Source organism: Sitodiplosis mosellana, unplaced genomic scaffold (assembly GCF_009176505.1).
Source record: "Sitodiplosis mosellana isolate CC-2019 unplaced genomic scaffold, AAFC_SMos_1.0 Smas_scaffold_6242, whole genome shotgun sequence".
Lineage (NCBI taxonomy): Eukaryota > Metazoa > Arthropoda > Insecta > Diptera > Cecidomyiidae > Sitodiplosis > Sitodiplosis mosellana.
The window spans coordinates 131,396-142,862 of NW_022601483.1; the positions used below are offsets into that span (position 1 = coordinate 131,396).

The 11,467-nt window shown below is 36.4% G+C and overlaps 1 protein-coding gene across 2 annotated transcripts; it reads right to left on the bottom strand.

Moving 5' to 3' along the window:
* Positions 1-5,948: 5,948 nt before the first annotated feature.
* LOC129579551 (uncharacterized) lies at positions 5,949-8,526 on the bottom strand. 2 transcript variants are annotated; one of them, XM_055469701.1, is made up of 3 exons: positions 8,494-8,526; positions 7,559-8,422; positions 5,949-7,488 (listed from the first exon to the last, which is right to left on the bottom strand). In XM_055469701.1, exons 2-3 carry the CDS (start codon positions 8,405-8,407, stop codon positions 6,442-6,444), a joined length of 1,896 nt encoding a protein of 631 aa, XP_055325676.1. In that variant the 5' UTR covers positions 8,408-8,422; positions 8,494-8,526; the 3' UTR covers positions 5,949-6,441. The 2 variants fall into 2 exon arrangements, with proteins under 2 accessions (XP_055325676.1, XP_055325675.1); XM_055469700.1 differs by having other exon boundaries at positions 7,559-8,526.
* Positions 8,527-11,467: the final 2,941 nt, after the last annotated feature.

An 11,467-nucleotide genomic window follows, 5' to 3' on the forward strand; every position in this document is an offset into this window, starting at 1 on the left:
TTGTCTAGTGTTTACTTGATGTGTTCTTTTTCTTTTTGTTTACGATTGACTTTTTATCTCTTTGCGACATGTGATGTCATGTCGGATGTTTGCTTTGGAATTGATGAAAAATTCGTTTACATGGAGAAATCGAGTTAACAGTAAGTTGTCAGAATATATATCATAAAATGTTCAATTTCTTTTCACAAGAAAACCGGACGCATTCAGGACCATTGAATAGATTTCGTGCTTGTGAATCTTTCTCGTCCAAATATTCATCCTCAAATTTACGAACCGATTCTATTTGAAAAATCTAAAAAAAAATTCGAATCCAAAACCAACTTCATTTTATTGAGAGATAACCTCAAAATAGCACTCATCAAAAATGTCACACCTCAGCTTATTTCGAAACAATATTTGCACAGTCAGCACTCTCTTAGCTGTTTAACGCCTATTGAGGGTAAAAATTATAGCCAACGACTTTGATCAATAGAAGATAATTATCTTCAGAAAATCGAATAGAACATGATTTCTTGCTTTTTCAATCTATAGTTTGAGTATAATTCAACTCCCATAGAACGAACTTGCTTTTAATTGCGCACTTAGCAAGTTATTTTCGCATCGCTGACATTGCATAGATTTAAGGTAAGAAATGAATTTTATTGAGAAAAAAAATTACAATTATCCATCATTTAGTTCGTAGAAGTCATTTGTATTTAAATAAATCCAATAACTTTATTTTTCTGCTTTTTTCTAAACGTTCGACTCAGTTCCGACCAAGCTGACACAAGCAAACTACAAAATGGCTTCACCTCGCCTGAATGAACCACCAGCCAAAGCAAGAAAAGTAGGCGATCTACAAAATTCATTTGCCGTTCCCGCCGACGTTGCCATCGAAGAACCAAAACCGCCCATTTTCAACCTTATAAACGATTGCTGCTATGCAATTTTGGACTGGTTGCCACTGACAGATCTACGCTCATTTGCTCTAACGTGCAAATGGGCACAACAAGTTGCTGCCAACTTCTACCGAATGAACTACTTAGGAATGTATTGTGCGGTCAATTCAATAGGCCATATTTCTGGTCCCGCTATTTTTGATCTCGAACATACGCAAAAGCTACGCATTTGGGGAACAAACTTGGATCCATATCGCCACGTCAAATCATACTGCAATGAACCGATCAAGCAAATCCATTTGGAACAGACAACAATATCAGCCGCGATGGTCAATTGTCTCAAGAAGGTCCTACGCACTGTTGAACGCGTGACAGTGGCAGATTGTACAATCGACGGTGATTTCTATGAAAATTTTCTCAAATTTTGTACCAACTTGAGGGTACTTAGCGTTCGCTATAGCTGTCTTCGTAATTCAGTGTGGGATTATATTTTGATTGGAGCCAATAATAGATGGTTGACACAAAAATATCCAATGCTCGAATGTTTGGAAGTGATCGATCAAAATACACAAATCGTAAGGGAAATCGATGAGCTGAAGATATTTTTCGAACAAAATCCAAACGTTCGTAGCTTCACTACTAACTCTGTATTTCTTGAAGAGAATTGGGATATGTTCAGGACGACAAACATCAAATTGCATACTTTGGCAATTAAGTTGGATGGGGTTAGTGTGGCTTCATTTCGTGACAACTTGAACTCTCTGCATGAACGTGGTGTATTTCAACGCTTCCACTGGTATACTTATGTATCTGGTAAAGTATCTCCATTGAATGCGCTGGAGAAATTGGTCGTTACGTCTTGGAGTGCTGATATGTATTTTAACATTTCGACACCTTTGGTCAACATCAAAGAATTGAGCATCAGTAACTTTTATAAAGGATCCAATATGGAAGCTTCAGTTCGTAATCTGGTGAACCTTGAACGTATTTATTTTGGCTATCCAACATCCGGAACAATCGTGTTGTTCATTCGTCACGCACCAAAATTGAAAAAAATCAAAGTTGGCCATTGCTTCCATCTATGTAAAAACCCCAAAGGGGCTCTTCACCTTTTGACATGGAACAAAGAGCGTGAAAAGTTGGTCGAAGCACGAAAAGTGACGATTTATGTTGAGGAAGATGTTTACTTGGCAACAAAGTGGGCAACGAACAAAACGGACCATAATTTGATCGAGTTGAAGCGAGGAAGCTCATACAATTGGGACGAAGATTTTAAAACTAAATAAACTTAACATATTTCATACATCATACGACGATTCTTGGCAAGAATTTCTTGCAGACATTTGAAACGAAAACGGAAACTTCCAATTCAGACCATTTGTTTAGGAGACATTTTTTGTAGCTTTTTTTTGTGCACAAATATCCAAAAATTAAATAGGATTTCAAGTGATTTAATCACAACTTGATTTTTTTACGCAATATATGACTACAGTGTTTATAAAATTAACTTGTTTCACGTATTAATCTATGAATGAAATTTTCATTGGAATTATTTTGTTTTTTCTTCATTTATTTTTTTTGCTTAACATAATTTACTTCTTCTACTTTGAAAGGAAACAATTGCTTGGCTATTGATATCATATTGAAAGAAAAAATATATTGAAAATTTATTATTCATCCATTTCGATTATGTTTAAAAAGAAAATTGGACACTTTCAGGACCGTTGGATAAATGTCATACTGCACTCTTCTCGCTGTTTTTTTTAGTTCAAGCAAAATATGTACGTCCTTTGTTTCAAAATTAATTACCAATTATCCTTAACTAAATTTCTAACAAAAGTATTTTTATTTTATAAAATGGATATACATTTTTGCGATACAAAAAATGTATTCAAGTATTTGTCGTTAATTTTATGACAAATTTTATTTTTCGAAAATACGAAATAATTGTTTCAATTTTAAAACCAACTTCAGTCTGTTGACAACTAACCAAAACTTAGGGCCAATTAAACTCGAAATGTCATGCTTCAGTTTATTTCGCAATAGCATTTGCACTTGAATCATCCCTGTCTCTCTTGGTTATCTAGTATTGCACATAGAAATCAAAGCAAATAACGAAATCTCACTCAGTTTGGCACTAATCTTTGCAAATCTCGTAATTATCTTCAGAAAATCGAATCGAACTTGATTATCGTGTACAATCTATAATTTAAATATAATTTCAAGTTTTCGTCGAACGAATCAAGCCTTAGCTTTTATTGCGCATTAGCATAAGAGGTGATACTAGGTTTTGACGTATTGGTGAAATTTCATCGATTGAAGGTAAGAAATAAGTAATAAAATGTCAAAATAATCTATCAATTAACTCGTAAACTAGTTTGTATTCAAACAATTCCAATAATTTCATTTTTCTGCTTCTTTTTGAACTTGCGACTTAATTCATCCTTGAATTATGTGTCAAAGTTCAAACATCAATTAGTTCCAACCAAGCTGACGCAAGCAATCATCACAAAATGGCTACACGAAAGTCACCTCGCCTAAATGGACCACCGGCTAAAGCAAGAAAAGTGGACGATCAACCAGATGCTGGTACTGTTGCCGCCGACACTGCCGTCAAAGAACCAACACCACCCATCTTCAACCTCATTGACGATTGCTGCTATGCAATTTTGGATTGGCTGTCATTGGCCGATCTACGTTCATTTGGTCATATGTGCAAATGGGCACAACCAAATGAACCACTCAGCAATGGATTTTGTGGTCAAATCATCACGCCATAAATCTGGCCCTGATGTCTTTGATATCGAAAACACGCAAAAAATACGCATCGAAGGCATAAACTTGGATCCATATCGGCACGTCGAATCATACCGCAACGAACCGATCAAGCAAATCCACTTGGAAGATACCACAATATCAGTCAAGATGGTCAGTTGTCTCAAAAAGCTTCTACGCACGGTCGAATGTGTGAAACTGGATGGATGCACAATCAACGGCGATTTCTACGGATATTTTCTCAAATTTTGTACCAACATCAAGGTGCTTTGTGTTGGTTTTTGCTATGGTCGTAATCCGAATGGGGATCACACTTTAATCGGTGCTGACAATGGATGGTTAACCCGAAAATATCCAACACTCCAACATTTGGAAGTAAATGGTGGTATCGCTCGAAAAGTCGATGAGTTGGAAACATTTTTCGAACAAAACCCAAACGTACGTAGCTTCGCTACTAAGTCTGCATTTCTCGAAGAGAATTGGGACTTGTTCAGAATGATAAACGTCAACTTGAATGTGTTGGCGATTTGGTGTGACTACATTTCGTGACAACTTGAACTCCCTTCATGAACGTGGTGTTTGCCAACGGTTGCACTGGTATTGCAATGAGTTATCTGCTGAAGAAGATTCATTGAATGCGTTGGAAAAATTATCAGTTGGTTATTGGCGTGCTAAAGATTGTGCTACCATTTCATCACTTTTGGTCAACATCAAAGAATTGATCATCAGATTCTATCTCAATGGATCAACAACTATGGAAACAACAGCTCGTAATCTGGTGAATCTCGAACGTGTTTATCTCAATGTACCAACATCCGAAGCAATTGCGTCGTTCATTCGTCATTCAGCCAAGTTGGAGAAAATCAAGGCCGGATTTTGGAGGAATAGCACTAAAGACGGCCTTGATCTCGCGGCATTAAACAAGGAACGTGCGAAATTGGCTGGAGCACGAAAAGTGACGATTTATGTTGAGGAAGATGTTTACTTGGCAACAAAGTGGGCAACGGACAAAACGGACTACAGTTTAATCGAATTGAAGCTCGGAAGTTCATACGATTGGGACAAGAATTTCAACTCATTATATTAATACATAAATTAGAAATAAGTGAATGGAATGCGTTCCACTGACAACATAATTTCACAAATTTCGATATTTCAAACGTCAATTTTGAACAATATTTCAAAGTTCCAATTTAAATCATTTATTTAGGAAAAAATGCTCAACTTTTTCTGTTACATAAATGTCAAACAATTATATAACAATTCAAACGATTTAATCACCACTTGTGTATTTAAAGCTCGGTAAAATAGCTTAGTTTGAAACTTAGTTATGAGCTATACGCCATAATCCGGATAAATGTGTTAAATTGTTTAGTATCTACTATAATTGACATGGAATTGTTCGCGTTATTCGTGGAACAAAAAAAATAAAGTTCTTTGGAATTTTGGTGTTTTCTATTATTCGTTTATTAAAATGATGTCATCCTATTTAGATTGAAAATTGTTCTGCACATCTAATTATTACGTCTATGATTTTTGTACATTCTTTTCTGAAATCTAACAAATCAATTCGTTTCAATTAAAATTCTATTGGAACTAAAAGCATATTTTAATAGAATCTGTTTTACTCCAGTGGTTCTGATCAAATGATAAATTATTCTAACGTGATTCGATCACGTTACTTATTATGCAAAAAACGAAAACGATATTTTATCAAAATCTGTGGATATTTGTGGCTTCAAGTAATCTTTGCTTGGCAAATATATCCGAATAATTTCTGGAAAATCAATGGGGTTGAGATAGTGAAAATTAAAAAAAAATAAACTGCATGAAGAACTAAGCAGAGTCCTTCAGGGTGAATTCTCCATCGTAGCCATAAATTTGACTTTGTTGCAACTTGCAACAGTCTCTGCAATTCAGAATGGCTTCCGTGAGCATTCTTCAGTAGCATTAATTCATTATTTTTTTAATAAATTTTTTGTCGTAACAAAGACTTTGAGAAATGATTTATTTTTAATATCTAGTAAAAGTTTCCGTAATTTTTTTAAAACAATTCCGATATTAAGGACTATATCAAGTGTATCAGTTTTGAAAAAATGAAGATAAAGTTAGTTTTCTTGTCCACTTGTAATACGGCCAATGGTGTCCACTGTCCATTCAACGACGGACACTATTGACAAAGAACATTCAAATTACCATATTCAATCACGATAAATCGGCCTCAAAACCATATTATGAGAAATTGTTCCAAAGCAATTAGCTAAATTTGCTAAAGAAAATAAAGAGGTACATCACTATTCTTTCAACACAATTTATTCGAAAGACGCAAAATTGTAACATGTATCATATTTTGGTTGAATTGTCATTCTTTGTGGAAAAGTTTCAACTTTTTAAATTTGTGTGAAATTTTGTCGCCAAAAATTGGTCAAGTCATTTATTTTGCTTTTAAATCTAAATATTTTTTTATTTTTTTTTAGATATCGGAAAAGAACTCTTAACTAAAATATGAAAAGAAATGGAAAATAGGTCATAAATTGTAAATAAATTGAATAATGGGTAGGATATTGAGTTTGAATTTTGTCTGTGATCGCTATTGCTACTTAGCATAATGCTCAGAAAATGATGAAAAAATGCCATATTTTTCTTCGATTTGGTATCGTGTCTGCACAGTTTTCTTATGCTTCTATGCGATGGGTTTATCAACGACGATAGCAATGGGTTCATTAGTTGCGATTTTGCCTTCAGATTGATGGTTCAACGGTCAGAATCGATTGCTGCTTGTTTCACCTCATTTGGAATTTCCTTCTCCATCAAAGTTCGCCGATTCCTTGACGTGCATCAAATGCACAAATTTCTTGTGTTTACGTTGAAAGTGTCTGAGGAATAGATTTTTGTTGAATTGATGTTTACATCGATGGCATTTCACTCTATGTGCGTCTTTATGGCCAACCCATTTTTGTTCGCCACGCTTTGGATCGTTGACCAACAAGAGGCTCTCAAACAAATCTTGACGTTCTTTAAACATCGGATGATAGGTTCGTTTATGCTCATCTTGCTTCTGCTCAGCGAGTATAACATCACACACTTTGCATTGAAACATTTTCTGGGTGGCCTTGGTGAAAATGTACATCCCGGGTCGATATGGAGTTTCCGGATGGAATTTTTCTTGGTGCTTTAGACGATGTCGTTCAGGAATTTCAGGCTTTTTGCAAAGAAGACAATCAAAAAACTTTCTGACGTCGTCCGGCTCTATTCCCTTGGCACCGTTGTCTTCATCTTCTGCTGGCTCATTTTTTTCGGGTTCGTCTTTTTCGTCTGTTCCCACCAAATTCAGCCTCTTGACCTCTTCAATCGGTATCATTCCAGCGTCGTCCTCCTTCTTTTGTGCGTCGATCGCCAAGGATTTTATGTAAGATTTCTTCAAACGTTTCGGATGATAGACTTGCATGTGCTTAACAAAGCTTTGGTGATGGACTTTGTTTTTGCAGCACACGCACTCGAACTCTGTTGCATCTTTGTTGTTTGACCAACTCTCCAGACCTGAACTTATATCGCGAGTTAAGTACAGAGTCTCAAACAAACCCGAAAACGATTTGAACATTGGATGATTTTTTTCTTGATGCAAATCTCGTTGTGAACCATCGACGATGTCAAGACAAATTTTGCATTGGTATTGATGTTGGATCGATTTAGCCAATGTGTATCGGTCCACTTGATACAGAATGCTTCGATGGAATTTCTTGTGATGGCGGACCAAATCTATTTCGGGAATTCCCATCGTTTTGCACATAGTACAATCGTAATAATTGGTTGAGCTTGAATCCTTTGCGGTTGCCTGAAATTAAAATCACAAAAATCCCATAATCATGGACTAAAAACTAACCTCAATTTCATTTTTAACTTACGAGACTTTGTTGAACGGCAAACATATTGTTGATGCCTTGCGGCTCCAAAACTGGTTGAACTGTACCCATGTGAGCATTGGCAATATTGTGTTCCTCTTTTGGCGTTTTAGTCGCAATCGGTGGCATGTTAGCTACTTCTTCTTTCTTTGGTTGGCGATAGAACGGCGGCATCGAATGAAACGGTGGCTGAGGAATGGGTGCGGTACTGAACGATGGCATCGAACAAAACAGTGGCTGAGCAATGGGTGTAGTATTGAATGGTGGCTGAGGAATGGGTACCGTACTGAACGATGGCATCGCACAAAACGGCAACTGGGCAATGGGTATACTATTGAATGGTGGCTGAGGAATGGGTGCGGTACTGAACGGTGGCATCGAACAAAACGGTGGCTGAGCAATGGGTGTAGTATTGAATGGTGGCTGAGCAATGGGTGCCGTACTGAACGATGGCATCAACCAATCTGGATGATTGCGTTGGATGTGTTCCATGAAGCCTTTTTGATGGACTTTTGTATTGCAGCGTGTACAATTTACCTCTTTATTATTGGACCAATTTTCCACACCCAACTTTAGATCGCGCGTAATATTCACACCATCGTACAAACCCGTGTGCGTTTTGAACATTGGGTGACTTTTCCGTTGATGCTCCTCTCGGTCCGGACCATCGATTATGCTTCGACACACTTTGCACTGGAAGTGATTTTGCATGGTTTTGGCCAATGTGAACTGGCCCATTTGATACGGAATGTTGCGATGCCATTTCATATGATGTTTGAGCAATCTTGATTGACTGATCCCTTTTCTGGTACACAGAGTACAGTCGTAGTAAGTGTTCAAACTTAGATCCATTGCACGAAACAAAAACTGAAAATACAAGGGAAACAAGCGAATAACAGGACTGATTTTACGTTCGGCTTACAAGGTTATGTTCATACAGTATGACTTGCTCATGTTGCGCCAGCTTTGACAGATATTGTTGACAGCTAAATTGTACCAAATTCAAAACAATGGTTTAGTACTGTACGCAATGTTTGAAAAATAGCGGAAAGATATACAAAGGTGGAATTTCTACCACAAAAAGATGAAGGAAATTCTGAATGGAAAATTGTTATTGTGAAAGGAGATTTCCCGAAAATAAAAATTGAATTCATGTTGAAAAAAATGATTGCGTGAAGTAGATCACTTTTTAGAAGAAAAAAACTCTGGTTTGGAAATTGCTATCGCATGATCTAATCGAAGCGGCTCTATAATTGAATTGATTAGTTAACTCAATTGATGATTAGTCATTGACTAATAGTCAATTTTCATTCCAAATTATGCTGTTGAGTTGAAACTTTAACCAGAAACCAGTAACCAATCCAAATGTCCAGTCATTGGATAAAGCCACTTACCTTATTGAATCAAAACCATCTCAGTTGAATTGGAGTCAATACGTTTTTCATCTACTTCATTTCAAAAGAAAATAAATTGTAACAAAATATGTTTCGGTCGAATGATTACATTCAATCAAACGTCGTGATTCAATCACATTATTTATTTTTTGTTCAAAATAACAAACATTTTACGAAAAATGTGGCGAAATTGGTTGTTCCAAAGAGACATGCTTGAAAAAATTTATGAATAGAAAAGTATGATTTGAACATGTTCAAAAATATGAAAAAAGAAATCCAAACTTCATGAAGTGAGTGTGTTTATTCCAACTATGCAGAATCCTTCAGAATTAACTCTCTATTATGACCATAAATTCGATTTTGTTGCAACAGTCGTTGTAATTCAGAATTGCTTACAGAGATTGTGAAAAATGCTTGCTTTTCATCCGGGGCCTGGTTTCCTTTGACTGCATCGACTTCCACACCTTTTGTTCCGATGTTTTCTTTCTGGTTTATGTTCGATTGTGCATAAGAACAATGCAACTTTTCCGGATGAAAAAGTTCAAAGTGTCGCAGAAAATGACTTCGGCATATGTTGATTCGGCAGTGTTTACACAGCGCTGTTTTTGCGTCCTTTGTGTGAGGCCACTTCTCTTCACCGCTAGTTGGTTTATAAGTAACATGGAGTAGCTCGAATAAATCACGAATGAAAACAAAGTTTGGATGATTTCGTTGACGGTGCTCTTCTCGATTCAATTCTTTGACTATGCTGCTGCAAATGTTGCATTGATATTCTTTTTTCACCGTCTTCTCCAAAATGTACACGTTGGATTGAAACGGATGATTTGGGTGTTCCTCTGTTTGGTGCTTGAGTAGATTTACATCAGCTATCAGCCGTTTATTTTTGCAAAGAATGCAATGGAAAAATGAAATGCCTTGACCCTGAGGCAACATTTGATCGGTGTTTGATGCGCTGGCACTGTTCATTGATTCGTCTTTTCTTTCTTTGGTCGGTAAACTTGGCCCATTGGCTTCTTCAATCGGTATTGTCCCAGTTTCCTCTTCGGTTTTGGTCGATCCGATATCATTTTTCTTCTTTTGTCGTCGTTTTTCCTTACGGTTTGACTTCTTGCCTGGGCAAGACAAAACTTCTGAACAATCCAGATGTTTGCGATTGTCCATTGGTTCATCTTTTTCTTCTTTAATCAATAATCTCAGCTCGTTGGCAGCTTCAACAGGCATCAATTCCGATTGTGGCTCTTCTTTAATAAATCCGATGTTCAAAATATCGAATGCGGTGTGTGGTTCTGCTGGACGCTCGTCATTGGCACAGCCATCGTTGATGGTATCATCTTTTTCCTTTTTGATATCCTCAAGTGGTATCATTTCAGTATCCTCTTTCTTCTGTCGTTTTCGTTTACGGCAGGCTTGTTCTTTTTTTGCCTCAGCTGATGTCAATTTCTGTGGATGTGTGCTTCGGAAGTGTTGAATGAAGCGGTTGTGTTGTACTCTGTTTTGGCAAAGAGGACACTTCACAGTCTCGTTTGAACATACGCTATTGGGCCACTTCTTCCACAGCATGGTAGCCAGATCTTCCATCATCCACACAGCCTTGTACAAAAACCGATGGTGCTTAAACATTGGATGCCGTCTGAGTCGATGATTTTCGCGTTCCGAGCGATTGATTATTTCACGACAAACATTACACTGGAATCCTTTTCGTCGGGTTTGAACCAATTTGTACAGGTCTTTTTGATATGGAATCGTTGGATGCCACTTTATATGATGTTTGAATAGACTTTTTTCAAAGATTGACTTTATTTTGCACAGAGTGCAATCGAAAAAATTCACCGTGTCGTTGTCCATTGTGACGAATCAATGAAACAATGTGCAATTTTGCGAGGTTATGTTGATCCGTATGTTTGGCACTATGTCGGTTTGACAAATGCTTGACAGATAATGTATGCCAACTGCAGAGCATTGTACTGAATAAAATGAACCGTTCATTTATGCGAAGAATGATTTAGTTGAATGGAAGAAAATTTTAGCAAATGAAAAATTGTGAAATAGATTTCAATTAATAAGGTATGAATGTAAAATACCTATGGCTAGAATAATTTCCATAGTTGAAGAAAAAAAACTATATGCACCAAAAAATAAAGAAATGTTTATACACATTTTTGTAATAATTATAGCCTTACAAAATAATAATGAGAAAAACATCTTCAAAAGTTCATATTTTTCAAGTATTAAAATAAATTGATTAAAATGAATACCATTTGAGTACGACTCAACAGTTTGAAATTCCTTTGAAAAGTAATTCTTCATTATAAAATAACAAATCGATTACCTCTTATTCAATTAATTTTTTTGAATTGAAACAATTGTTCTAGCAATAAGAAAATTGTGAAAAAACAATCCAATTGAAAAGGTATGAATGTAATAGGGGGTAAGTGACTGTTCTCCTCCGTTTTTGTCCGTCCGTCCGTCCGTTTGTCCGAATCAAACGGACATTTAGCAAACGGACAAACGGACGGAC

Bases quoted from the DNA above. Each gene is read 5' to 3' on its own strand.
- LOC129579551 (XM_055469701.1), bottom strand. From the start codon at position 8,407: ATGGATCTAAGTTTGAACACTTACTACGACTGTACTCTGTGTACCAGA. The intron at 7,489-7,558 runs GTAAGTTAAAAA...TTTTAATTTCAG, and splicing joins TTGCCGTTCAACAAAGTCTC to GCAACCGCAAAGGATTCAAG.